Source organism: Vombatus ursinus, unplaced genomic scaffold, assembly GCF_900497805.2.
Source record: "Vombatus ursinus unplaced genomic scaffold, bare-nosed wombat genome assembly UNPS02014794.1, whole genome shotgun sequence".
In the NCBI taxonomy this organism is placed as follows: Eukaryota; Metazoa; Chordata; class Mammalia; order Diprotodontia; family Vombatidae; genus Vombatus; species Vombatus ursinus.
Window position 1 is genome coordinate 30,935,442 of NW_020954572.1, and position 26,436 is coordinate 30,961,877.

Here is a 26,436-nt window from a genome sequence, read left to right on the forward strand (position 1 = left end):
AACAAGTCATTACACCCACATTTTCCTGCTGATGTGTTCTGGACTTCCCAAAAATGCACAACATGCTTGCCTGCCAACACTTACTTCTTAAGACCTGTCAGGGACTTGACCACTGGTTGGTTATAACTTGTATTTTGTGTGTTTATTTGAAAATAACATAATCAGTATGACTTTAACTCTATAACATAACAGATGAAACATGTACAAATGGTTTTTCAAATTTTCCTTCTCTTCTTTCCTTATGCTTCCACAGCCCCCTTTTTTTATTGAATGCCCTCCAACTGTACCTGAGGCTACTACCGCTCCCCCCACTTTGGGAAGCTAGGCTCTAGAGGAAGTTGGTGATTATTCTCAGAGAAGGGGAGAAGAAATTTGAATATTGGATGGCATTTGTTACTGAGATGCTACAAGAATAATAAGTAGTTGCTACAAAAAAAACTATATGCATGGAATAGAATCTCAGAGGGCCTGTATTGTGTACATTGCATATGTTAAAAATGGAAAACCCATCTGTTAACAGTGTACGAATGCTTGAGGGTCTACGGTGCTAAGGATCTTCATACCAAATCTGCAACTACAACCCAAGAGTAGGACAAAAATAGGCAAGCTCAGTGATTAAGGAAGTAATCCTCTGGAACTGAGCCAAAAGAGCCCACCAAGAGGAGCGCCCTAGTTTTTGTTATATGCATGGGTAGGATGGATACTTGTGGGCATAGGATACCTAAGAAGAGAATCAATCCTCAGGATTCAACAGTTCAAAAAACATTTTAGAAATGTATTGGTGTCTTTTGTCTTTATAACACTCATTTCCGAACACCTTTCCTCCTACTGAGTGAGGCATACTTTGTAAAAAAGAATAAAAAGGAAAGAAGAGTGGTTCAGCAACTGGCCAGCACATCAACCTACTCTGACAGTATCTGCAATGCACCTACAATGCAACACACTTAGTGTGCCCTACCTGTCTGTAAGAAATAAGGAAACTAATTTCTCAACTGTTGCCCTCATACTAAACACACTGATGCCCCTTCAAGTACCCAAACTTTCCAATTCCTCAATCTATTTATTTGCCATGACCTGCTCCTACACTTCCCCTCAGCTGCCCACAGATAGTTGTACCTTTGATATTGCCCATAGTATTCCATTTCCTGTTCATGAACTCTGAAATTTCTTTAATCTGATCATTATTCTTTATTATTCCATGTTTTCTTCTTTCTTAGGACTTCTAGCCCTATTCTTGTCCTCCTTGTGACCTCTAATATTTCCACCCCTCAGTTCTTTCCCAGGCCATTATCCCTACACTGACTATACACTATACTCTCCTCCCTTCCCTATCTCAATCCCTTTGAGAATCATTTCAACCCTATACTATACTATCCTCCACACTCAATTTTTTTGCGTCCTTGTCCTATTACTTATCCTGCCCTGGATTGCTTCCACCATCTTATTCCTTTTCTCCTGCAGAATGGTTCTAGAAAAAAATCATGAAACTATGTTGACTGGCTCCACTACAAATCTGACTGGTCCCCATTAGGGATGGCGACTGCGGGGGTTAAGGGAAAAGAGGAGACCAGTTTGGGGCAGGGGTGGGGGGAGCAGCAGTGGGGTCCCCTCAGGTCTCTCCCTTGCTCCAGACCCTCAGCCTTGGTATTCACAGCTCTTCAGTATCTTCTACCCCCGGACCTCTAAATGGGACGTGGATCGAAGAGTTCTCCCCAAATCTTTATTTAAGGAGGGCCCCAGGTCATCTATCTTTTTGTTTCCCACCTGATAGCACTACTTCGGATTTCTTCGTAATGCCCCTGAGTTGGGCCCCCACCCCACCCCTCCTTTTCGCTTCTTGAGGGTAGGTTTTCTTTTTCCTATTTGTATCCCCAGCTCTTAGCACAGTGCCTGACACATGGGAGGGCCTTAGCGTTTACTGACTGACTGACTGAACGGTGAGGGTACACTGAAAGGGCACCTGGAAGGAATCAATATTCACCTACTAACTGCATAGCATACGTAAGGCAGCCACTGTATCTTCGTACACACAAAGCTTTTCTTAGCAGATTTCTGCTCCATTCCCCACCCCTAAGCCTGCAAGTGACCAGAAATGGCTGGTTGACGCCTAACTGTGACAGGTGGGAGAGCGGAAGGCAGAGCAGCCAGAACCTGCAGAGTACGAGGGCACAAAGCGGGAAGGCTTGGGGGAAAGTGGGGCAGGGGGTGTGGACTGGGGGTGGAATTGAGGGAGGAGAGAATGAGGGAGGGAGGGGTGGAGGGGAAGGTGGGATGGAGAGGGGATAGAGGGAGAAGGGGTTGTGGTGAATGTGGGGGCGGAGCAGGGGTGGACGGGGACAGTGAGGGTGGGAGGGAGGACAGGATCAGACGCCGCAAGGTAAAAACGTCCATCCCCTCAATAAGCTCCAGGCCCCGCCCTCTTGTTCTCCCTCCTACGCATGCTCAATCCGACCCTCCGGACTCCGGGCTTGAGCAGGACCAGAAATGACGTCATCCAGATGACCCGGAAGTGCTGTTTGGGAGGGGTGGCCGGGGCTTTGCGGGGTCGCGCTCTCGGGATCTGGGGCTGTCTCCGGTGGAGGGCGGTTGGGGTCTCCGGTGCGTCCCGGGAAGCTAAGCAGTCTGGGTCCGCTTCCTTCTCCGCGGCGTTAGGAGGCAGCCGTTGCCATGACAACCCAGGCAAGTTTGGTGGCGAACCGAGGCCGCCGTTTCAAATGGGCCATTGAGCTGAGCGGCCCTGGAGGAGGCAGCAGGTGAGGCGCGAACGGGTCCGGGGACGAGGGCAGGACGGGAAAGGCTCATTCCCTGCCAGCCGGGGCAGCCTCCGGAAAGGGGCATAGAGGTTATTAAGCGCCCGCTGAGTCCATGGCCCCGTGTTACATATGCCCCGGGGGTACAGATGCCTCACAGCCCTTGCTTGATGGGAGCTTACCGAGTAGGAGGCAGACACACCTGCACGCACCCACGCCACCCTAGTGTGACAGGAAAGAGGGACACCCCGACAGGCTACGTAGTCAGAGACTTTGGAGGAGGGAGGAGCCCCTAAGCGAGCGTCCTGGGAAGGCCTCAGGGAAGTGGCATCTCCCGGACCCAGAAGGAAAGGCGGCTCTCAATTGATGGAGATTGAATGGGACAAGATAAATCAATGAAAGCAATACATATTTATTAAGAGCCTACTGTGTGCCTGCCACAAGAGCCCATTCGAGGCATGGGGGACAGGTTAAGAACAGGTGACAGTAGTCCAGTTCAGGTGAAACAGGGAGATGAAATAAAGCAAAACAGCTGGCAGGGAGCCAGATTGTAGAAGGGCTTGATTGCTAGTCAGTCTCTAATAATTTATTATGGGCTTACTATATGCTAGGTACTTTAACCACTAGGACTACAAAGAAAGGCAAAAAAACCTCCAGTTTTTGTCCTTAAGGAACTCAAGTTCTGATGTGAGAGAGAACATATAAACCATTATCTACATTATTTACTTGTAAATTGGAGGCACAGAGGGAAGATTTCTTGCAGAAGGTGGGTTTTGAGCTAAGGCTTGAAGGAAGCCAGGGAAGTCAAGAGGCAGAGAGCATTCTAGGCCCAGGGGTCAGCCACTGAAAAGGCATGGAGTCAGGAGATGGAGTGTTACCTGTGAGGAAGTCAGCCAATGTCCCTGCATCATAGTATATGGAGGAAGCAAAGGGTAAGAAGACTAGAAAGATAGGAAGGGGCCAGGCTGTGAAATGCGAAATTAAATGTCAAATAGAGCATTTTATCCTGGGGGCAATAGGGAGTCACTGGAGTTTATTGAATAGGAGGTTGATGTGCTTTAGAAAAATTCTTTTGGCCCCCAAGTGGAGGACAAAATGGAGTGTGGAAGAGACCTGAGGCAGGGAGATGAATCAGGAGTTTAAACTTTATTAGGTAGATAGTAGAGAACTACTAAGGTATTTGGGGCAGAAGTGTAATGTAATCAGAGCTGTGAATTAAGAAGATTATTACTTATTCCATTGATGAGAAGAACAAACCTGAGAGAGGATAGGCTGGAGGGTAGGAAGCTTGCTGTCCCAGTGGAGTATAGGGGACAAACATGAGATTTTGAGGTAAAATCAACAGGACTGCACCACCTTAGTTCAGAAAGTACTCACCTCTTGTAGCCTTAAGTCTTTTCCAACTACAGTCCAACCCACTGATGCCAGATTAATTTCTTTAAACATAGATCTGACCATGTGACTCCCCAACTTAATCAGCTTCTAGGACTTCCTATTACCTCTAAGATAAACTATAAACTTTTGAGACTTCTCTACAAACTACAAAGTCCAGATTTAGTGGGCATTACTCCTCCTCCTCCACTATACAATTCAGCCAAACTGGACTTTTCTCTGTTCACACAGGATATACTATCTCCGATCCTGGTGCTTTTGCACTGAATGTCTTACATACCTGGCATGTACTCCCTCCTTACCTCCTCTGAGTCCCTCCCTTCCTTGAAGATGAAGCTCAAGAATCATCTTTTGGATTTAACCTTTCCTTATTTCCCCACCAGCTAGTACCCTCCCTCTCAAACTACCTTGTACTTAACCACTCTCTCTATATATTTGTCTTTATATTATGTCTGTTTTTATGTGTACTTGTTAAAACATAAGCTCCTTGCAAGCAGTGGTTGTTTTATACTTTTATGTCCAGCATCTAACACAGTGTCTGGCACAAAGAAAGCGCATGATAACTGAAGATTCAGTTGTCATAGATTAGGACTGTGAAGGGACTTCAGATGCCATCTAGTCTTAAACCCTTCCTTTTACAAATGGTTCAAAATTGTGAGTATGAGTGACTGGGAAGATGGTAATGCTAAAGAAGTTAGAGAAAAGGGCAGGTTTTTTGGGGGGAGGGGGATTTTGGGAGATGAAGTTGGGAAACCCTTAGCCTCTGCTTCTTGGTCTGATTCTTTAGGGGCCGAAGTGACCGGGGAGGAGGCCAGGGAGATTCCATGTATCCAGTGGGTTACCTGGACAAGCAAGTGCCAGATACCAGCGTCCAGGAAACAGACCGGATCCTGGTAGAAAAGGTACAGAGATATAAATAGGTGATCAGTGCCTTTGAAACCTTTGAGCTCTACCCTTCTTTGGTGGTGGAAAGAGTATCTCTTTAAAGACAAAGGACCTACAAAGTAAAACCTTGGACCTTTTAGAGACAACGCTTGGGACAGAAGGGGACAGGGATAGGGAGGACAAAATCCATCTCTTTCCTGCCCTGGTAGATGCTGGAGAAAATGGTACCTGGATAACCCCTTGGAAGACAGCGTAAAAATTTTAATAAGCAGGCATCTCACTCCTGTTTTCTAATCTTTGGATGAGAGATTCTCAAATGGCAGCAGAAAACAAATTTAAAAAGACATTCTGCTGACAAACCTTGGTGAAGGTAACCAGCCATAATTGGTAGTGGGGATGTGTAGTGATTGAAGTGAAATAATCATATGTTTCCTCTAGCGTTGCTGGGACATCGCCCTGGGTCCCCTCAAACAGATCCCTATGAACCTTTTCATCATGTATATGGCAGGCAACACTATCTCCATCTTCCCCACCATGATGGTGTGTATGATGGCCTGGCGGCCCATTCAAGCACTTATGGCCATTTCAGCCAGTAAGTATTCTTGGTGCTAGCAAAGTATGCATTGTCTTTTCAAGCAGCTTTACCACAGAGGGAACCACAGTCTGTCTTCCCCAGAATGTAGGAGGCACATGTTTTCCCCAGTGTTTGGGGACCAAAAGCCAGTTCATTAGGGGATATCCCCATTGAAGTAATTTCTTACAAAGTCCTTTGTTAGTGAGAAGTGAAGCTAAATTGCTTATATTTGAGTTTTTCTTTTTTCTTTAATCATCAGTTCCTCAGTAAATGGCCTAGTCTTAGTATGTTCTTGTATGTATTGTATTAATCTGTGGTTGCCTTGGATCTATCCTGATACCTCTCATTGCCATTGCAGCTTTCAAGATGCTGGAAAGTTCAAGCCAGAAGTTCCTCCAGGGCTTGGTCTATCTCATTGGGAACCTCATGGGGTTGGCTTTAGCTGTCTATAAGTGCCAGTCCATGGGGCTGCTGCCTACTCATGCATCAGACTGGTTGGCTTTCATTGAACCCCCTGAGGTAAGGCAAAAAGTAGAAATTTAAATTTGCCTAGGTTGAGATGTAATCAACAGCTGACTGGGTCATCTACCTTATTTGTGAGAAGGTGGGGTTTGTGTTAGAAAACCAGACTTAGGAGATAAGGTACATAAGGAGCTTCAGAAAATGTTTGAGTGGAAAGCAAAGGTGGAAGGCAGGAGAGCTTGGAGTGAAAGATTAAAGGGACTCAGTGAGAGGCTACACTATGACCTTTACCATTTTCTTCTTTCTTTTCAGAGAATGGAATTCAGTGGTGGTGGGCTACTCTTATAATGAAGGGAAAACGTGAATTGGTGCCCCTCTCACACTTGGATCCCATTTGATTTTTGTCACTAGTCCCTTCTCAGTAACACTTTAGTCTGTTCTGTTCTGCAAAGGTCTCCTGTGCTGAAAAGAAGAATCAAAAAACTTCTCTTCTCAAAGGTAAAAAAGAACAAAGCTAATAGGATTAGAGTACCAACAAAGAAAAACTACAGAGATACTCCTGGCTGAAAATAATGTAAAAAACTTTATTTATGTTTCCAATACAGAGCAAAAACAACAATCAAAACCGTAATTCCATGTAAACAAAAGAATGGCTGCTTCAGCCTCTCCTCTCAATAAATTAAACTGCTCAGAACGGCTCTTGGAAAAGAAAACAAAAGTTGCATGAGTTCCCTTAAATCCGTTTTCCTTAAAATAAAGGTTCTACCTCTAAATGATATTAAAGGGGACAAATACTGCTGGAGACACTTGTGGCAGATTTGAGAAACTAATACTAGCTTCAGATTCTACATGATGACAAGGAAAAAAAAGAAAAAATAATTGTTAATACCAGACTGAACCTGGGCATTTTTTACCTGCCATATTGTTGTAACTTGGGGACAGAGGAAGGTGACTGTGCTTAATCCATCACAGGGTAGGGAATGAGTTCCTTAGGGAGAGGCAGTCCCCAGCTGCCTCAGGAAGCTGTGAGGCATATATGAATATGAAGTAGTGATCTTTCCCCTGCTAAAAGACTGGCCTCAGTATGATTTTTTAATCCAGTTAGTGAAGGCATAGACCAATAGCAAGAGGATGTTTGACACTACACTCCCTGGGAATATTATGGCTAAATCTCCAAATTTGATCTTGTCCCAAAGGTAGAAGGTTCTTCCTCTCCCTTACCTCTGTGAAAGCAGACAGCCCCCTTCCCTAAGGTGCATTCTCTTGTTGAGTTTTCAGTATTGCTCTCCTTTGCAATGATTGAGAGACACTTTAGACACAAGAGACAAAATACACTCATATACAGTGACCTACACAGAAATGGGAGTGAGAGTTTGGGCAGGGGACAATACTCTGCCATGTAACAGTGATTAAAAAAAAAAATAGATAGAGGCAGAGGGACTATACAAATAACCTCCAGTTCCCTCACCCCTTTAAAATATTCTGATTATAAACTTATGGGAGAATTCCCTTCAAACCTTTCATTTTTCTGTCTACATTACATTTAACTTAATCTACCTAACCTCTAAAAATATCACACTTTTGGAGCTGAGGGTGCTGCTCAGAGAAACTAAAAAGCCCACCAGGAGATGAAATGATTTTTTGGAGTATCAGGTTGCAACGTCTAGGCTCTTAGGCAGAGCAAGGAGGGAATCTTCTTCTGGTATTAAACTCTAGTCCACACCATAAAAAGGAAATTGGTAGAGGGAAACAAGGAATAGAAGATACAACACAAGCTATAAACAAGGTGTTTTCCTGACACCTTAGAAGAAGAAACTGGAGCTTCTTCTGTCCAAGAAAGACAGGAATTAAATTTGATTCATTTTTCACTATTCTAATTTGTTTGTGGCTACTAATGGTTTTCTTTAGTTATACTGAATGGTTGCCTTCTCTGTCCATGGAACTAGTTGAATCAAATCTAAAAGGGCTCATTTCAAATGCTACTGAGTAAAGAAGGAAGAGAAATTATAACTATTTTCAGTTTAGTCAAGTAGCAGCTGAGTCCACCAAGTGGCCATGGGTCTAGGCAAGGTGGCGTGGTCCCTATACGTGAATCTTTCTCTAATAGAAAGATTTCAGGCTAACTTCAGATGTCTGAAATTACTGCCACAGCCATATAAGGCAAAGATTTCCTATGCCTGGAAGCAATATCTTGGTGATTGGCAAAAAAAAAAAAGGAAAGAACATTTAACTTGTAAAATTACCCCCTCAGTCCAGTCCTTCATAGCATTCTGAGAATGCAAAGGAAATTGGCAATCACAAGGCTTCTGACTGACCTCTGAGTCCAGAGCCAGGTCTTTACAGACTAAAGGAGGAAATTGAGGGAAAGGGCAATGCCCTCCCCCACCTCCCACCCTAAAACAAAACCAAACAAAAACCTCATTTCTTAAATTGTCTGTGCAGTGCTATCAACTTCTCTCACTTCATCTCAACTCCAAAAACCAGGCCACAAAATGAAAAAACCTGGAATTTCTTAAGCAAGGCCAATGCCAATTCATATTGAGTCACATTAAGGAGGAAGGAAGGGAATTTAGCAACTCAGTGACTTTGGCACTGTGAATTAAGGTATGGCACCAGAACTTTCAATTCCATTGCTAAATTCACCCTCAGAATATAAGTCCACCTTATTTTAAGTGATCTAATTATCTTTAGGGCAGATGAGCCAGTCTCCCTGTTTGCTTTGTGCCTACTATACAGAGGATGGGAGGAAAGGGGAGATAAGCCCAATAAATTTCTCATTACTGACATCCAGTTTATTTTGCCCAAGTCACTCACCTATAGGTATCCATGGACAATAGTTGTGTCATTCTGAGCAAGCTAGCTGGGGTTTGCATGAATAATTCAATCACCTAGACAACACTCCCTTTAAAAAAAAGTAATTTCCAGTGTAACATTGCCTTACATAACACCATGGAATGGGCTGAATTTGGGAAACATGAAACATTCAATGTACATACAATGTACACACATGCTTTAACCTGGGATCAGACTAAAGAGCAGCATCTATTGGGGATAGGTTTCTAAGTTCTTGCAGAAAGGGCTTTGTGTATAGGTTAGTTTCATTCTTTGTAGTACCACAATATAGAATGAGGTACTTGGAAGGCAAGCTCACTGAAGATGAGCTGAGAAAGTTTTCCATATGGGTTTGTTACAGAGAGACTGGGTTGCCATATACTTGTGGCTGTAGATTTTTTGGTTGGAATGTTGTTACACTTCTCTGAGCATCATCCTTGGAATAAACATCCTGGAGTTCAGAGTTTCTGCAGGAGATCACAATTGAGTAAAGGTTTCTGAGATTCATCTTGCAGCTTCAGTCTTGCCCAAAGCAAAATGACTGTGCCTCCTCTCCTATTTAAATTTACCCTTTGATCCTGGCTCCTTTCTGCCTCATCTCTTTCTTTTCTGGTTATGATGTACACTAAAGTGGGCAATGACAAGATTTTTAGGTTCCACTGACGATGAGGGAGTAACTCACATTTAGGTCCTGCTTTCTAGTCACAAAGTATTTTACACACATCTCATTTGACTTGCTTCTTTTAGAGGAAGGATGAGGGTCAAGTGGGAAGAAGGGCACCTCCAATTCCCTTTGCACTAAAGTACAGGGACAGAGGAGGTCTTGAGGCTCAGCTCCGCAAAAGTTCAGCATCACGTATACAGAAAACAGCCCTCTAGTCCAGTGGGAATGGCAGCAAATAAAGTGCCAGATCATCTGAGATTTTTGTGGAGAATTGAAACCTGTGAGGAGGGTTGGAAAAAGCAAAACAGATCAGGTACAGTTAGGAGTAGATGGTGATCACTTCACTGCCGCCTCCTCGTACAAGGAGAACACGCTCTAGCCCTTCTGTAAGCACCTCCAGGAATTCCATATCTATACACATGTGTCAAGGAGTCAATCAGAGCCAGAACACTAACACATTCAGCTTTGCATCTTGACACCCAAAGGCTTTTTGTCTTCACAGAATTTAAAAACAAGCATTAAGACATGGTTTACAGCCTAGGATTAAAGAGGGAGACTGAACTTTGGATCCAATTTGGTCCTATGCAAAAACAATTCAGGAACCTAGTACCATTATATCCCATACTGGATATCCCTTCCCATTTTACACAAGAGATATGTTTTGGAAATCTCAATAGTCGTGGATTAACCCATGTTGTACTTTCATATTCACCCTAAAGCAGCTATGACAAGAAGCAGAAGTCCACTGACACATAAGCCTCCAATATTTGTTTCTACAAGGGTTTCCGAGGTTGATTGATTGACATGATTTCTATCACTTCCCCTTCCCCACCAACAGCTCTTCTTGCTTCCTCCTCCCTGTGAGTTGAACTGGTAGGTAAAGGGATCAATACACTTTGCAGCCCCACAGGGTATCCATCCCAAACTGGCCCTTGTTTGTAGATGTGGAAAAAAACCTTCATATAGAAAGCTTTATCTATAAGAAAGATTACTGGAAGAAGACCTGTTTAAGAGTAATTGGATAGGATAGGATAGGGATCCAGATGAAAAAATGAAATCTATCCCAGAAAATCTTCACCTTATGAAAGTCCTTGTTTAGCAGTTTTAAAAGTCATGAAGGATATCTGGCTTCACTTCTGTGGATTTCAAAATACTTTCAATTACCTTGTACAGAGAGGGAAATTTGGGGTGGACTAAATTATTTTTTATAGTCACCTAGCCATTCTATGTCCAAGGGAAAAATTCATAAATCTTGGAAAGGATACAATTCTCATCACCTTCAGGGTTTCGGGGTGGCCCTGGCATGTTCAGTAATACCAACTTTGCTTCATGGGACTTGTTGACAATCACCTCATTCAGCTTTACTGCAGTATGCATCCGCCTCACATTAGACTGATCTCTGGGGAGAAGACAAGGTGCAAGTAGAGGTAGTCCAGGGGAAAGAGAAATTAGCCTAAAGCTGAGGCAGACAACTTGTCTTGCCTGAGTGTGAAGAATGGTAATGTGGTAGGGATAAAACTAAACTACAGCATACTACTAGTTTGTACTTCTTGCTTTTTTTCTCTTAAGCACCTTGGAAATACACCAAACTTAACTTTCTTTATATTTTAGGGCAAGATACCATTGTTTTGCCCCCATGTTATCAGGGTTAACTTTACTGGAACAGGTTGGAAATTTTGGGCAGAAGAAAAATTTTAACCACTCATTTCTTTAGTTTCTTCTCCCAACATTCGTCAGGTCAAGTAATAAATCTCCTTCACCTACTTTTACAGGCCAGGATGATAAGAGGTGAAAAAACATGTTTCAAGTCATGCCATAAGTAACTGGCAGAACTAAAAACAGAAATTTAGATCCTTTATACTATGTCTGATGCTGTCCACCTTTTCTAAAGGTGGAAACAAGATGGCCTTTTGATATCCTTGTCTTTATTTTATTTTATTTTTTTTATATCACCATAAATTCCCAGCTGGGAAACAGAATACATTTAAAGTCAACTGCCAAATTATTCAAGGACCAGTTGCTCAGTTTATGGTTTATCTAGATGCTTCTCCCTATGGCAGCCTTTGTGGGCATTTCAGTTTCCCAACCAATATATCATGACATTTAAGTTATGTCAGTACCCTGAATTCTCTCACCACCATTTGCTAATTTTTTATTAGGAGTTTGGTGGTGACAGCTTTTTGGAAATGAGGGAGCGTAGTAGGTGCCTGTATATGTCCTCAAGCCTTTCTTTTGTTTCTACTGTTGTTTACACATCATTCCAAATCTCTGAAACATTACCTCAGAGAGCAACTGAGGTAAAGTGGAAAGGAATCAATCGATACAGATTCCATTTGTTACCTGTGACCTGTTTGACCTTCAGCATGTCACTTAAACTCTCTAGGTTAAATTCTTAAGTTCTTTCATTTGCAAAGTGAAACAGCTGAGTAGGTCTCCCTCTAATGTACCTCCTGGCTCTAAAGCAATGATTCTATAATCCATTTTCAATCCTTTAAGTCTTTATTTTACATGTTTAGACTGATGCAGAGCTCATAGATGGCCGGATCTCATATGGAGAGAAGACTATCCAGTGATCCAATGTACTCATACAAATTAATGGGTGTCAGATTGAAAAAGGTTGATAAATGCCAGGCCTTTTTTTTTTCCCCCACTGCTCAATAGTACCTCAACCAGACAATGAAATTCCAAACAAAACTTAAAGGCTTTAGTGAAAGGTTTTTGGGGTTTGCAAGTTAGTACTACTGGATAAATAGTTGCCATTATCAGTGGGTTCCAGTTGTGCTAGTTCTGTTCCCACTACTGTGAATTGTCATGAACTGGGGATACTAATAAATTAAAAATTTATAGGAAAGTGGTGCATTTCCAACTTGACCATGTTATTAAACATGAATGTCTGTGGGGCCTATTCCAGGAGTCTGGTGGAAGGATTCAACGTTAGTATAAGTTTAAACCTTTTTTGTTAATTTTGTTTTTATTGGGATTCTAGATGTCAGATTCTAAAAACAATTCTAAGAAATGAGTTGTATGTGATCTGTAAAGTGAAGATCTATACTAAACCTAGATGTACGAGTTACACTAAGAACCTGGAACACTGAGAAAGGATAGATGCATTGCTCTGAATTTAGCTTGTAGTTACATTAATCCCAATGAGACACTTACGGTCGCATGTTGAGTAGGTCCTGGAATCCCTCTAATGTCTTGGGTTTATGTCCCCGGGATGCCATGTACTTGTCCTTTGTCCAAGTCATGTGCACCTTTTCCTGATAGGTCTCTGTTTCCTCATCCTCATCAGAGCCAATGCTGGTAAGGCGTAGCATCGAGTTCCGATCTTTAACCAACTGTGCCTGGTGGAGATTCAACACAAACACAACTCCATGTTCAATTTTTTCCTCACATCTTAAATTTGCACAAATTCCAGAGGTCAAGAAAAGATCCCTCCTTCATCTCATGGTTACTCCAAACACTAGAGGAGTAATCTGAACAGCTGATTCCATGGTGGGCAGTAGGAGAGATTGTTAACTCCTGAATTTGCTACCTTTTGAGAATTCAATAAAATGCCACCTCTGCTCAGTGGCTTAATTTTCAAGTGTTTAGGATAAAGGTATTGATGAAACAGGGTTCTTACCTCTCTGTCTCGTTCTGTTTTGGAGAGCCGCATGTGCCGTAGCATCTGAGATCTTTGTTCCATCATCAGAGTGCGCTCATAGGTATAGGCTGATATGTCACTGTCGTGCTGCCAGGGAAACACCATACCGAATAAGCAACAAGCACAAAGGAGAAAAAGAAAACCAACTCATTTCTTTGTTTCAAATCACTAGATGAATGCAGAGAACTGTGTGGTCATCTAAACTCCCATCCTGATTTTATAGGGCCAGTAAATGACAGAAGAGAGAATAAGTAAACCAAAGCTAGCTACATAGACAAATCAATGTTTAATCTAGGGATAAAACCATTCATAGTTTTGACTTGTTAAATCTATCCCAATCATTGTACATATCTCTTTGACACAAACACAGGTTTTCTGTTCAGTGGCTTTTTTACTGTTTAGCTAAAATAAGATGTGTTCATTTAAAACAGGGTTCTATAAATTAAGGTTCTTTTTAATTGAGTGTCCTTTTAATTGCCTGGCTAAAATAAGATGTGTTCATTTAAAACAGGGTTCTATAAAATCCATCAGGTAAAAAGCTGGCAAAAACAAAAAGCCACCAAAACTGGAGGAAAGGGGACATTCTGCTTAGTATGTTAAAGTTTTGCTGCAGCTAAAGGATTAATCCACAATTCCAGGTCACTGGATCATAGTGAACAGGTCCATGAAATAGGGATAATGCTGAACCTGGAAATATAAGGGTTGGGGATAAATAGAGACAGTTTTCATGTTCTTCTTCAGACTCTATTATCTTACCATCTCTACCACTTCTACCTCTGCCTCAATGCGGAGGTGATACAGGAAGGTAGCCAGGTCCTTCTTCATCTGGATGCTGTTGTCTTCTAACTGGGCTACTGTGAAGATACGGATGGCACACTTACGCCATACCTGGAGGAATACACACACAGAGTTAATCATGAGAAATGAACTTAGTAATTTATAAGACTACAGAAATAGCTCTGCCACTATATTCGTTCCTGATGTCCTACTTCTAGCCTCAGGGTATTAATAAGACAATTCAAACAAATTAAGTAGGCCTTTGATAAAATTATTTTACTATTTCAGAAAAATACTGGCAAAAATGATAAAGATGGTCTGCGATAAAAATAGTACAGGAGAAAAGGCAGTTTTGTACAATTTAATGTAATGACTATTTAGATCATTACATAAAATCCAGTTTTTGAAAAATATCAATTCACCTAATCTTACCAAAAAGATAAGCAACATTGGTACTTGAGTATTCTGGTATCCAAGGTCTTGTTTTGTGTAAATAATCTAAGTTTTCCTAGGGTGGACGTTATTGTAACTTTTTCTCTTGAGGACTCTGATAACAGAACTTTACTACCATTTTTTCACTAATCCTCTTTGTTCCACTGAGAGATAGGGGGATACTAAATATTAAAATATCTATTTTTTTCAGAAGAGGGGAAATGAAAAATTGAAAGGTTAACTCCTTGAATCAGAGGTAACATCCATCCATTTTGACTTTAAGTCTCAAAAAAAGCTCCACTTAAGCCAAAAAAGGAAGGATGTATCTAAAAAGACTGGACAGATGCTAAGCAGGGGAGAAAAGCAAACAGAGTGATCTAAAGGATGTCTGCGTGTACCTTATGCTGTTTAAGTAGGAATGGTAAGAGCATGAGCATCCCTCCATCATGCACAATCCACCACACATCAATGTTGCCCTCAGCAAATGGTTCCACATTACTGGGAAAGAAGGAGACATTTTTGGCTACCAGTAGGGCAAGATGGGCAGCTGTTGTCACCCGAACTGTGCCTGGGGAAAGAAAAGAAAAAAAGACCCATAACTGATAAGCAAAGAAATTTTTGTATTTCCCTTTCTTCTTAAGAGATCATTAGGGAAAGAAAAATGATGGCTTTTCATTTTTACATTTATTTAGCAAGGACTAAAAAAATGAACATGTCACCACCATGTGCAGTCTTAATGAGATGATGAAATGCTCAGAAAATACACTTGGCTCAAGCAAATAAGCAAATCTCATGTAGAGAATCACGATGTTATTGTATTTTCAGGGAACTGAGAACCAATAAGTAAATGCAAGAGGCTGCTGGTGGTGAAGGAGAAGCCCACTGTACAAAAACATTAAGACAGAAATTTACAATTAAAAACCTGGAAATATAAGAATCAAATATGAGGAAAAAATGTATTTTTAGTGAAAGCATTTTGTAAACTCAGCTGAGGTAAGCATTTCACTCGCAAAATAAGATCAAGGGGCAGAGGATGAGAGGTATTGAGGCTGCCTATAAAGTCTTTATTTTTCTAGCATAGCAATGTATGTCTCAGTCTCAGCAACACAATGGCCTCCATTTCAGAGGATAGAGAGGGGAGATAGGTATATCTGCAACTTGCTTAAGGGCTTGGAAAAAGATGAGGGGGGGCAGCTAGGTGGCACAGTGGACAGAGCACTGGCCTTGGATTCAGGAGGACCTGAGTTCAAATCCGGCCTCAGATACATAACACTTACTAGCTGTGTGACCCTGGGCAAGTCACTTAACCCCATTGCCTAGGGCACCCCCCCAAAATAAAATAAAATACAGTTTAAAAAAAAAGAAAAGAAAAAGATGAGGAGTGCTCTTTACCAATGAAAGTCTTCCAGGCACGGGCATCTTCACTCTGGCGCCAGCCATTGGGCCAACCCATCACCACAGTGTTGTGTTTCATGCCCCCAAGGCCACAGGACTGGATGAGATGGGAGATGCCCTCCCTCAGTTTGGCTGCCACCACCAGCTGGCAAAAGCCCTTCACTTTCTCTGCCTCCATCAGGTGCTTGATGGTCTGAAAGAAATACAGGAACACTGAACTGATCTGCCTAAAATCCTGGGACACTTGTGCCATTGCTCCCATCTAAAATGCTGTCTTGACCACCCCATGTTATGGCTCTCTGTATTTTCAGTCTCTTTACAAGACCAATTTCTTCCACAAGATCTTGCTATAGGCCTAATATACCTAAAATTATTCAAGTAACTCCTACTATTCTTTGTCTCTTCTGTCCCTCAAATGTTCAGCAGTTCTATGCACATCTCTATATTCAAAATTGGTTGTATTTTGGTTTTATGTTTTCTGTGCCCCTTTTCTTCTATTAACTATCAAGTACTTGAAGACATAGTACATGTCTTCTACTTTCTTTGCAGATCACCCCACAGCTTGGCATTGTGAGCGTACAACAATCTATGTTGACTAAGTAGAGTGAAAGAACTAGTGGGAATACTCTCTTTTTCCTCATACCCAGCCATATCCTAACTCAGATTACTAGTACAGTTCCACCCCAATCTTTCTTCTGGGGTCCTCTTTCTTTCATTTCCCTACCTTCAAATAATGGCACTTACATTTATTGAAATTTTTTTTTAGGGGCAGCTAGTGAGGGGCACAGTGAGTAGAGCACCTGCCCTGAAGTCAGGAGGTCCTGAGTTCAAATTCGGCCTCAGACTAAACACTTGATACTAGCTGTGTGACCCTGGGCAAGTCACTTAACCCCAACTGCCCACCCCCCAAAAAATATTCTTTTGTACAGCTTAAACATTTTAAAACTTTTTCTTTCTTAGGTCCTTACAATCCCTGGCAACACTAGTATAGAAAGTGGGTATCATTTACCCAAAGCCATAGAACAAGTCAATGGTAAACCAGGATTAGAAGTTGGGTAGCTTGATTATCAAGCCAGAAGGATCACGAGGGCTCTTTAATTTTTTTAAGAGAAAATGAAAACATTTATTTTTTGTTATTTTGTAACTACCTTTTAGGCTTGTTTTCCTAGCATTTATAAAAATGCTAGCCTTGCCTCATTAGTATGAAACTATTAAAAATGATCACAAAAGAATCTTTTATATTTAACTTGGAAAAAAATTCTTACATGATATACTCATAACCTCTAAGAAATTACAATATACAATGCCACTTTTGAAGGGCTAATAGTATCCTTCTTAAGCAGAATTGCTAGTCTGGGCAGACATTTTATGATCATCTTCAGTCTCCAGGGTCCTATAGCATTTTGAAGATCCTTTAAAATGGAATTTGATGGAATTATTGAAATGCATATAGAATTTTCTCTCAACACCTATCACTTATGAGGATGGTGCTTGCTTTGAGTGCTAGTGAGAAACAACTTTAGGTGACAGGTTTGTCACATAGGTACATCTAGGAAGAGACTGTAGAAGCAGCCTGTTTATATCACCAGTTACTAGTAAGAAGGTTATAAGGCTATTTTGAAGTAACAGATTTCACTTACATAATTTCCCTCAAAACACACAAAAACCAGTAATTAGGAATTTATTTGGAAGCCATCTTTGTGATTATGATTTGCTCATCTTTTTACAATGGTATAACTTATATACCTGCCAATATTTTAAATGCAAGAAGAAGGCTGGTGACCTGCCTCATCTCAATCATATGGTAGAACCTAGGAGTAGAATATAGTGTCTGTTCAGAGTCAAAGCAGTTATCTGAGAAGATGCCACAAGATTAATTTATAAGCCTGAGAGCCAGCTACACAACCGAGCATAGCTGTAAATTCAATTAGACTCTATCCCCCTTCTTACCTGTTCAGCAGCTAATGCCTCACCATAGTTTTCCAGGAAGTTTCCCACAAGAACAGAGCCCACAATAGTGAGACCTTTGCCAGCTTTGAGCTGTGAGGCAAAAGTTAGGAGGCGAGGATGCTTAACATGTAAGTCTTCATCTAGTTTCAGCATCACCAGCAACTGAGGCCTATGCAAAAAAGGGAAAGGAAGAATAAATGATAGGAAAAAAAACTTAATCAGCTAAATGAAAGGGAACAGATTTAGAATGGCTCATGGCAGCTCTATTATCCTAATTTCCTGCACCATGTCTTTCTTATATCACAATCACTTATGAGTACTTATTAGGTGCCACAATATTGTTTGAAGCTGTGCATCCCACTTTACCTCCAATTCTTTGTGTGTGGAGGCCCTTCCTCTAGCCGTAGCAGGGCAAAGCGAGCTGCACTTAGGGACAGTCCCCGGATCCCATCGCCCCACTCTTTTTCAGCACTGTGGTAAAGAAAAAGAGATTGACACAAAGCAGGTAAAATCTAATTTAAAAATTAAACATTCAGCTAAGAATGGACATGTTGCACACTTCACCAACATTCTACCTTCTCAATTAATTAATAACATCATTCTTCACCAGCAATCAGGAAGTGCTGTTGGACAGTGTATAAACATGGTCAAAGGGGTCATTCACTCATTTCTCCCATATAGTATTAGCTGCTTAGCAACCAGAAAGTAACACAGGGGTTGAGGTAATGAAATTAAAGTGAATCATGAGTTTGCATTGACAGTGTAGGGGAAAATATAATTGAATGGGATCCCCAAGTTAAGGTATTTACTAGCACTCATTATGGTAACAAAAAACAAACAAACAACTGGAAATAAACTGGGTGCCTGTTGATTGGGAAAGATGAACATATTGTGGCATATGAATTTAATGGAATACAACTGAACTGTAAGTAATGAAGAATATAAGAAATTCAGAAAAACACTGTAAGACTTTTACAAACTGAGGAAGACTAAAGAGAGTAAAACCAAGAGAACAATATGTTCAGTGACTACAATAATGCAAATGAATACAACATTAAAATACTACCAAATTTAGATTAATTACAATGACCAATTTTGGTTGCAGAGGAAACAGAAAGAAACACATTTTTCTTCTCTCAGTAGAGAAGTAGGGGACTATAGTTGTGGAATATTATGTACACTGCTGAGCTTTTCCTCAATTTTTTCTCCTTTTATCAGGGAAGATATGTTAGGGAGAGAGGAGAAAGGCATATTAGGAAGCAATTCTGACATTAAAAAAAAAACCAAACTTCTGGGGTAAGAAGTATCTACTGAAATTTTAGATGATCCTGGAGTCAGAAACATGCTCCCTTTCATTTCAGATATAACCTGGAGTATTACAGAATGTAGAACAAATCCAAGGATATGTTTGTCTTTTGTATACTTTTGATCCACTATCAATCAGAAATATTCTTTCATTTGTTTTTTCCCAGCTGATTCACACTGATTTACCCATCCAGTTTTGTTACTTATCCTTGTGATCCAAAAGCCTCTGCAAGATTTCTGACAGAATTAGAGATGCAATTTGTAGTCATTGAACCATTAAGTTAACTGAACCTAAAAAGCCTGGCTTCATTAAAATACTGCTTTAACTGACTGTGCTAAATACTCATATACCTAAAGTTTTAACATTTATGGATGTCAAAGTCCAAACCCACAGACTGTCATCCCTGCTGCAGTGACTCACCCTTGGTACTCAATGTACTTGTAGATCATACCAGCTATCACCATGGCCACAATGGCATAATACCAGGATGAAATGAACATCAGGGCCACACAAATGCTCATGCCCATGAAGGAGAGTGCCCTACAGAATAAAAAACCAAAAATATCTTTAGCGGCTCAAAAACAGGAACATGATAATCAGGACTGATCTCACTGTTGCTAAAATATGTAAATAGTAAAATATGTAATGAAGTCTATGTGATCACTGAAATCTTTATTAGCAAAGCAGGGATGATTCATAAAATCAGCAGAAGAATTTTAAATCAACAACTCAGTAGAGGTAACTTTCACATAGGAGTTCTCTATCACAGATTCATATTTGCTCTTCCCAAAAACATTTGTTCTGACGATTTCTAAATGCTCTGTGAATATCCCAACATTTGGGGGGAAGTTGCCATTAATTTTCTTACTTTGCAGATAGGAAAACTGTAGCAAATAGCATAAAATGCTTTTTTTTTCATAAAATAAACCAAATTATTGATTACAGAATACTAGAAAATCCAAGAATTTAGTTATGAAAGGCAAAAGAGATAAGGTGGTACTTTGGAGGGCAGTGAAATCAAGCAATAGCTTCTTTAAAACTGGGGAGGCCTGGGCTTACTTAAATGAAGAAAGATTTAAGAGAGGGAGGAAACTGATAAGGCTTAAGAAAGGAATATTATGTAATGTGGTAAAAAGTAGATGGTGAAAGCCTAAGAGGAGGATACAAGGGAGGAGTCATTCTCTAGTGGATCTCTTCTACAATCTCTGGGAAAGGAGAGAATATGGTTAGAAAAGAAAGCTATAGTAACCCATAAAGGTAGTTAGAATTTTTGTTTGATGATACCGAAACCAACAGTGATTAATTCTCTGAATGGGCTATCAGGGAAAGGACTTTAGATAAGATCTGAAAATAGCTTGTGTGGTAATATTTAGTTTCCAGTTATGTAATTTGACCAATTGTTCTCTCCAAGTTTTGAGACAAGAAAAACAAACTTACCAGTGGTAGTAGCGGAACCGGGGTCTCCAATTGGGTGTTCGAAGCAGAGTCTGCAAGGCACATGCCAGGTTCACGAAGAGGTAACACATCAAGAAAAACCTGGAGGAATGAGAAGAGTGCTTATTAGCATTGTTAAAATGGCTTTTACCCAAGTTTATTAAACTAACAGAACTCTCCCTTAATGCAGTTCAGTGGTTATTTGCACTTTAATAGCAACGTGACTAACAGCTGAGGGAACAGAAATTTGAACCTCACCTTACTTTTCCTCAGGTAGACAATCGAGTCCTGCTTCATTTTTATTGTGAATCTTAGGCAAACAATGAGCATGAGGTTCACTGTTATTCTTATGAACAAAACCCAAGTGACATTCTTCATGTCCCATTCCCACCCTCCTCAAACACTTTTTTTGTTAGGATTTATGTTGAACAAAAGAACATATTAAATAATAAATCTTTAAACTAAAGAGTAAAATAACTAAAGTAACTGAGTGAGTAATGCTATGAAAAAAGAACATATTCTAGAGTCTGTTGACTGGTGACTAAAATAGACATGGGGCCCACAATGTACACACAGAAACAGGAAACTCCTTCCATCCAAGGGTATAGTCACTTCAATTTTTCATATAAGAAACTGAGTTAGGGCCTCACCTTGCCACTGAGTCAGGGTGTAATTTAGCTTGTTAACAACTAGTTTAAGTTGGGGGCAGCTAGGTGGCACAGTGGATAGAACACCGGCCCTGAAGTCAGGAGGACCTGAGTTCAAATTCAGCCTCAGACCAAACACTTGACACTTACTAGCTGTGTGACCTTGGGCAAGTCACTTAACCCTGATTGCCTCACCAAAAAAAAAAAAAAAAGTTTAAGTTTATAAGTTTTAAAAAACAATTTTACTACCTTTTCCAGCAAAATTTTTGTGGATCAGTAAGAATTTGTAGTTAATTAGTGTCAGTCGATAGATAAGTAACTGAGAACACTGTTAAATAATTTATTAAAAAATAAACTATGGAGCATATATTGATTATTACATGGAAAGGATTGGGGCCACGAGATCCAGGGAAGCAATGAGGATCCCTAGTTCCGCAATGACAGCAGTAAGGAGTAAGGCCCAGGTAGGCTCCCCATTGGCTTTGCTGTGTCCAAACACCTACAGTAAGAAAACAGATGGCAAACTTAAGAAATGAGGTCTCACTAGAATGGGGTAAAGCTTTATTAAAATTACCTTTGGCAGCTATACCATTCACTGTACTCTCCTAATTTAGCTATTATAATACTGAAGATTCATGTAACTATATGAAATTAAAGAGGACGATAGAATCTGAGGGGTATGGTTTCATATAATCTCCAATAAAGAAGTGTGATAGTGTGAAAACAAAGGGAAGGGAAAGGAATATGCATTTATATAGCACCTATGTGCCAGGCACTGTGCTAAGAGCTTCACAAATAAGATCCCATTTGATTCTCACAACAACCCTGAGAGGTAGATACTATTATTATCCCCATTTTACAGTTGAGGAAACTGAGGCAAACAGTATGAGGAAATAAATTATTGCATCAACTTTTTGTAAAAAGGGTGGACATTAGAAAAGTAAAAAGGGGTAGGTCTTTTGTTATGAGCCCTGGATTTTCCCATGTTACTTCACCTAGCAATCCTAAAATCCCAAACAAACAATGTTGAGACATTTTTTAAAAGCCATGCTACCATGAGGAATATAGTTACCCTACAGGGAATGGGGAGAGTATGTAGAAAGAGGAATATGTAATAGTCTCTTACCCGAAGGAATGGTATGATGTTGTCCTTGGCAATAGCCTGTAGCAGCCTCGGGGCACCAGTGAGGCTCTGCAGTCCAGCCCCACAAGTTGAGAAGAAGGAACCAATAACAATGACCCATGGGGATGGCCAAGATAAAGTACCTACCACCAAATTTCCTTTCACTGCATCTCCAAACCTGAGAGAAAAGTTAAAGGGAAGTTGAAATTTAACTTGCAGGGCATTGTAAGATTAAATAATGAAGAGGAAAGTATTCTGGCTTTGTTATTAAGTAGTCAAGGAATCATGACAACAGTGTAAATGGAAAGAATGATAAAAGATTGAAACTGAATGTTGTGTCATTATAATTACCTAGCTTGAACCCAAAGAAGAGAGATGAGAATGTATCTACCTCCCTTCTTTGCAGAAAGTTAGGGGACTAAGAATGTGGAACACTGAATACTGCTGGACTTGAATGATGTGTTATTAGTTTTGATGAACTGCTTTTTCTTTTTTTTCTTTATTATAAAGGATGGCTCTATGGGAGTGAGGGGGATATAATGAGAAATGAAGTTGATATAAAAACAAAAAACATGAATAAAAAAATTCCTTTTGAAAACAAAGTCAGTTCATCCTGGCCAAATCACTTAGTTTCTCTTTGGGTCTCAGTTTCTTCACTTGTAAAATGAGGTTGAACTGTATCTGTAAGGTTCCATCCAGCTCTATGATTCTATTGCCAGCTCTCTTCTCTCCCTTATCTATAATCCTCAAAACCACTTGACATCATCCCCCATTTTCTCCTTCTTTATTCCATTCTCTGATAGTCTCTGATGGTTGCAAAGGTCAATCTCTGTACTTATACCCTTGATCTTATATTCTCATTCTCTCTCTCTCTCTCCCTTTTAACCTTTCCTTTCATTCACCTTTCAAAGTCTTTGAGTCTGGCTTCTGAGCTCATCAGCTGAAACTGCTTTTTCCAAAGTTACCATGATCTCTTAATTCCTCTTGTCTCTTCCCTGCTCCACCCCCCCAACTGGAGGCCATAAAGCAAAGGATGTGTGATCATTTGTCATACATGCTGTAGGAAGAATTCATGCTCAGGTATGGGTTCAGTTGGGTGACCTGTGAGGTCCCCTTTCAACTCTAATTTCTATCATTTTCATTCAATAAGTCCAGCTCCATCCTTACAAAATAAATATACTTTAAAACATGCTGAGCTATCACATCATATCCAACTAAACATGAATAATGCTAACCTAATAATAATAAAACTAATAACATGAACAATAAACTAATCACTAATGGAAGAATGAGTTGGTGATTCTGTTCAGCCTTCTTTAGGACTTCCTAATATATCTGATTTAGACAAATATTTAGGCCTTATGAGGGAAAAGCCAGAGATGCTTGAATGTCTCTTCTCTCTTACCTTCTTGCCAGGTTAGGGATTTCCCTTTCTGTAGCTTCCTACTAGGTGTGAATATCCAGGAAACCTGGTTTTTCAAAATCATCCACTGCTTTACTGCACCATTAATTCCCCCATATATATACACAAACATACAAACCCATTAAATCTGAGTAAAGATGACAGTTAACCTTTATTTCAACTCAGGTTACCCTTTTTTGGTTCCTGTGTCTTAAGAAATAAATGTGATAGATGTCACAGCAGATATAAGGAAGCAACAAGAATTTTTTAAGTGCTTACTATGTGCCAGGCACTGTGCTGCTACAACAATCATAACAGAAGACCAGAATACTTACTTATCCCGGAGAACAACCCCTTCAATGCATGCCCCAAAGAGGACAACACTGCTTAAATCTATATCAGGAGTCAAGGAAGCTGTCATTCTTCATTGTCAAACATGAGACAGAATGTTGGCGACCACTGCATTGAGCCAAACCCATGCCTTCTCCTTCATAAACTATGAGGAGTTAGGTCTCCTAATCCCTATACTTTGCCTTTTGATGTCTCTGTTTTTTTTTTTTCCTTGGGGGAGGTGGAGTGGAGTGATGGATATAAGGCGAAGATGGATCAAAGAAGAGATAAAATGAGACACCATAATCTGTCTTGTTTTGAGCCCTTCCATAATAATATGCTCTTGGGGCAGCTAGGTGGCACAGTGGATAGAGCACTGGCCTTGGATTCAGGAGGACCTGAGTTCAAATCTGGCCTCAGACACATAACACTTACTAGCTGTGTGACCCTGGGCAAGTCCCTTAATCTCATTGCCTAGCCAAAAAAAAAAAAAGATAGTTCATAATAATATGCTCTTATTGGCTGAATAGAAAGTATTAATCCATCAATTTCTACAATACAATCTGATATCCAAATCAGATCCATGTAAAGGATACAAACAAAAGAGGTGGTCAGGATGGCAAGAATGGTACCAATGGGAATGGATTTCTGAGCATCCTTCAAATCTCCAGACCTGTTTGATCCAGCCATGATACCTAGAGAAAAGATCCAATGAGTCAGCCCTTCCAGTTACTACAAAGAAAATTTGCTTAGATTCATGCCAATGATTCCAAAGGTTGGGGGGAAAAGAATCAAGAAATTCTAAGAACAAGACTCAATCATCTAATTAAATAATCTTCAGGGACTAACTGACAGTTTCTATAATGAAGCAGACAGAAAGCTATCTGTTTACCTGTGACAGAAGGAAAGAAGATTCCAACCAGGAGAGTGAAAGAGGTGGTAATGTCAACAAGCACATACTCGTGATTCAAGTTGCCTAAGAAATCAGAAGATTTGGCTGATGGCTTCTCAATTAGCTCTCCCTTTGGTAGATAGTTACTCCAAAGATTCTCTGTAGTAGAAATAAGAGGAAGAATGGGAAGTTAACATCGCCAGGAGACTATAATAAGAAAATCTGCTTTAACAACACTCAGTTTTCTTATTCAGTTTTTAAATATACATTTTGCTTCTATGACAGCAAAAAACCCAAATCAAACAAACAAACAAACAAACAAAAAAACCCCACAAAAACCACACCCACCAAAACAAACATCTTATGTACTTTCTAAAATAGTTTCAAATGTAGTTTGGCTAACTGTTCTGGTATATCCACATGCAAGTAAGTCAGACCTGGAAAAGCTGGTTAGAAGTGAGTTAAGGAAAGCAAAATGAAGTCTGACTGCCTTTGAGCTCCTATTAGTGATCAATGCTGCTCTACACGCCTCAGTGAGATCAAACTTGCTTACGTGCCAAAAAAAAAGTTGTCATCCAAACCACTAAGTCACTTAGGAAAGGGGTTTCATAGATTTAAGTGAGTTGGGAAAACATGTGGTGACATTACAGTGCTTCCGGTCCAGTTTGCTCATCATTTAGCCCCGCCCCTGGGAACTGCAGGAAGAACATTGTCAATTTTAGAAAAAAAAGTGAAAATATGATCCTCTTTCCCTAGATCACACGAATGATTTGTAGGTTAGCAATAGATCAGACCTGCCTAAAGTTGGAGGCAAATATTGAAAAAGCAACACTCTTGAAGGGAGCCAAGAAATTAAGTTTCTTGTGGTCAAAGCAGGAATCTTCTGGAATTAAGAGTTGTGTGCTGAGTTTAGAGAAGGAGATATCCTGGCAGATAGTTCCCAATGACAATGAAAAGGTCTAAAAGACTAAAGTGGCCAGTCAAAAGCCCTGTTTTTGCCCTACTTACCAACAATGATTCCACTAGCCAAACCAGGGATGCCCTGGATTGATGTCACATTGTTGTGCTCAAAGTAATCATCACAGGTGACGTTGAAATAGTGGCTAGAGTTACAGAAGAAGCCCCACAGTTTTGAAGGGACTGTCATGTTGTTCATTTCCTTGGTCTTTGAGCAAACATCAATGTGTCTTGAAGAAAGAGTGCGGTTGCCCAACATGCAAACTCTAAAAGGAAAACAGGTGGAAAAATGAGAATAGGAAAGGAGCAAGAAAAGACACAAGAGCAAATAAGGTATTTAAAATGAGAAGACTGAGTTGGATATTGAAAGGAACTCGTTAACCAAAGAGGTTTCATTGTTATTAAAAATTAATCATCCCACAAGTCACTTAACCCCATTGCCCAACCAGAAAAAAAAATTAATCATCCCTATTGTTTGTCCTAGAAATGTCACAGATTCATGGCAAAGGGTAAATATTCCTAGCTAATATCTCCTAAAGAAACCTACTTAGCTAGAATGAAAAACACAACCTCCACGAACTGAAAA

General features: G+C 40.3%; 2 protein-coding genes across 4 annotated transcripts in view; one reads left to right on the forward strand and one right to left on the reverse strand.

Moving 5' to 3' along the window:
• Positions 1 to 2,515: 2,515 nt before the first annotated feature.
• EMC4 (ER membrane protein complex subunit 4) lies at positions 2,516 to 6,781 on the forward strand. Its single transcript, XM_027869969.1, has 5 exons — positions 2,516 to 2,753; positions 4,930 to 5,044; positions 5,466 to 5,619; positions 5,960 to 6,120; positions 6,376 to 6,781. Exons 1-5 carry the CDS (start codon positions 2,668 to 2,670, stop codon positions 6,409 to 6,411), a joined length of 552 nt encoding a protein of 183 aa, XP_027725770.1. The 5' UTR covers positions 2,516 to 2,667; the 3' UTR covers positions 6,412 to 6,781.
• Positions 6,628 to 26,436, reverse strand: part of SLC12A6 (solute carrier family 12 member 6) — a 92,883-nt gene continuing 73,074 nt past the window's right edge. For 2 of the 3 annotated variants that reach the window (XM_027869966.1, XM_027869967.1), the window contains exons 9-25: positions 25,902 to 26,116; positions 24,894 to 25,052; positions 24,598 to 24,696; positions 24,007 to 24,064; positions 22,273 to 22,447; positions 21,527 to 21,645; positions 20,503 to 20,601; positions 19,486 to 19,605; positions 18,126 to 18,230; positions 17,760 to 17,928; positions 15,807 to 16,002; positions 14,813 to 14,982; positions 13,962 to 14,093; positions 13,185 to 13,292; positions 12,719 to 12,903; positions 10,825 to 10,958; positions 6,628 to 9,970 (exon numbers count right to left, since the gene is read on the reverse strand). In XM_027869966.1, coding sequence (XP_027725767.1) covers positions 9,879 to 9,970; positions 10,825 to 10,958; positions 12,719 to 12,903; positions 13,185 to 13,292; positions 13,962 to 14,093; positions 14,813 to 14,982; positions 15,807 to 16,002; positions 17,760 to 17,928; positions 18,126 to 18,230; positions 19,486 to 19,605; positions 20,503 to 20,601; positions 21,527 to 21,645; positions 22,273 to 22,447; positions 24,007 to 24,064; positions 24,598 to 24,696; positions 24,894 to 25,052; positions 25,902 to 26,116 — 2,335 coding nt within the window. In that variant the 3' untranslated portion in view covers positions 6,628 to 9,878. The remainder of the gene's footprint in view (positions 9,971 to 10,824; positions 10,959 to 12,718; positions 12,904 to 13,184; positions 13,293 to 13,961; positions 14,094 to 14,812; positions 14,983 to 15,806; positions 16,003 to 17,759; positions 17,929 to 18,125; positions 18,231 to 19,485; positions 19,606 to 20,502; positions 20,602 to 21,526; positions 21,646 to 22,272; positions 22,448 to 24,006; positions 24,065 to 24,597; positions 24,697 to 24,893; positions 25,053 to 25,901; positions 26,117 to 26,436) is intronic. The other variant, XM_027869968.1, reaches the window with a different exon arrangement.

Coding starts and splice junctions, on each gene's coding strand:
- EMC4 (XM_027869969.1), top strand. CDS start 2,668: ATGACAACCCAGGCAAGTTTGGTGGCGAACCGAGGCCGCCGTTTCAAA. Junction 2,754..4,929: donor GGCCCTGGAGGAGGCAGCAG/GTGAGGCGCGAA, acceptor CTGATTCTTTAG/GGGCCGAAGTGACCGGGGAG. Junction 5,620..5,959: donor ACTTATGGCCATTTCAGCCA/GTAAGTATTCTT, acceptor TTGCCATTGCAG/CTTTCAAGATGCTGGAAAGT.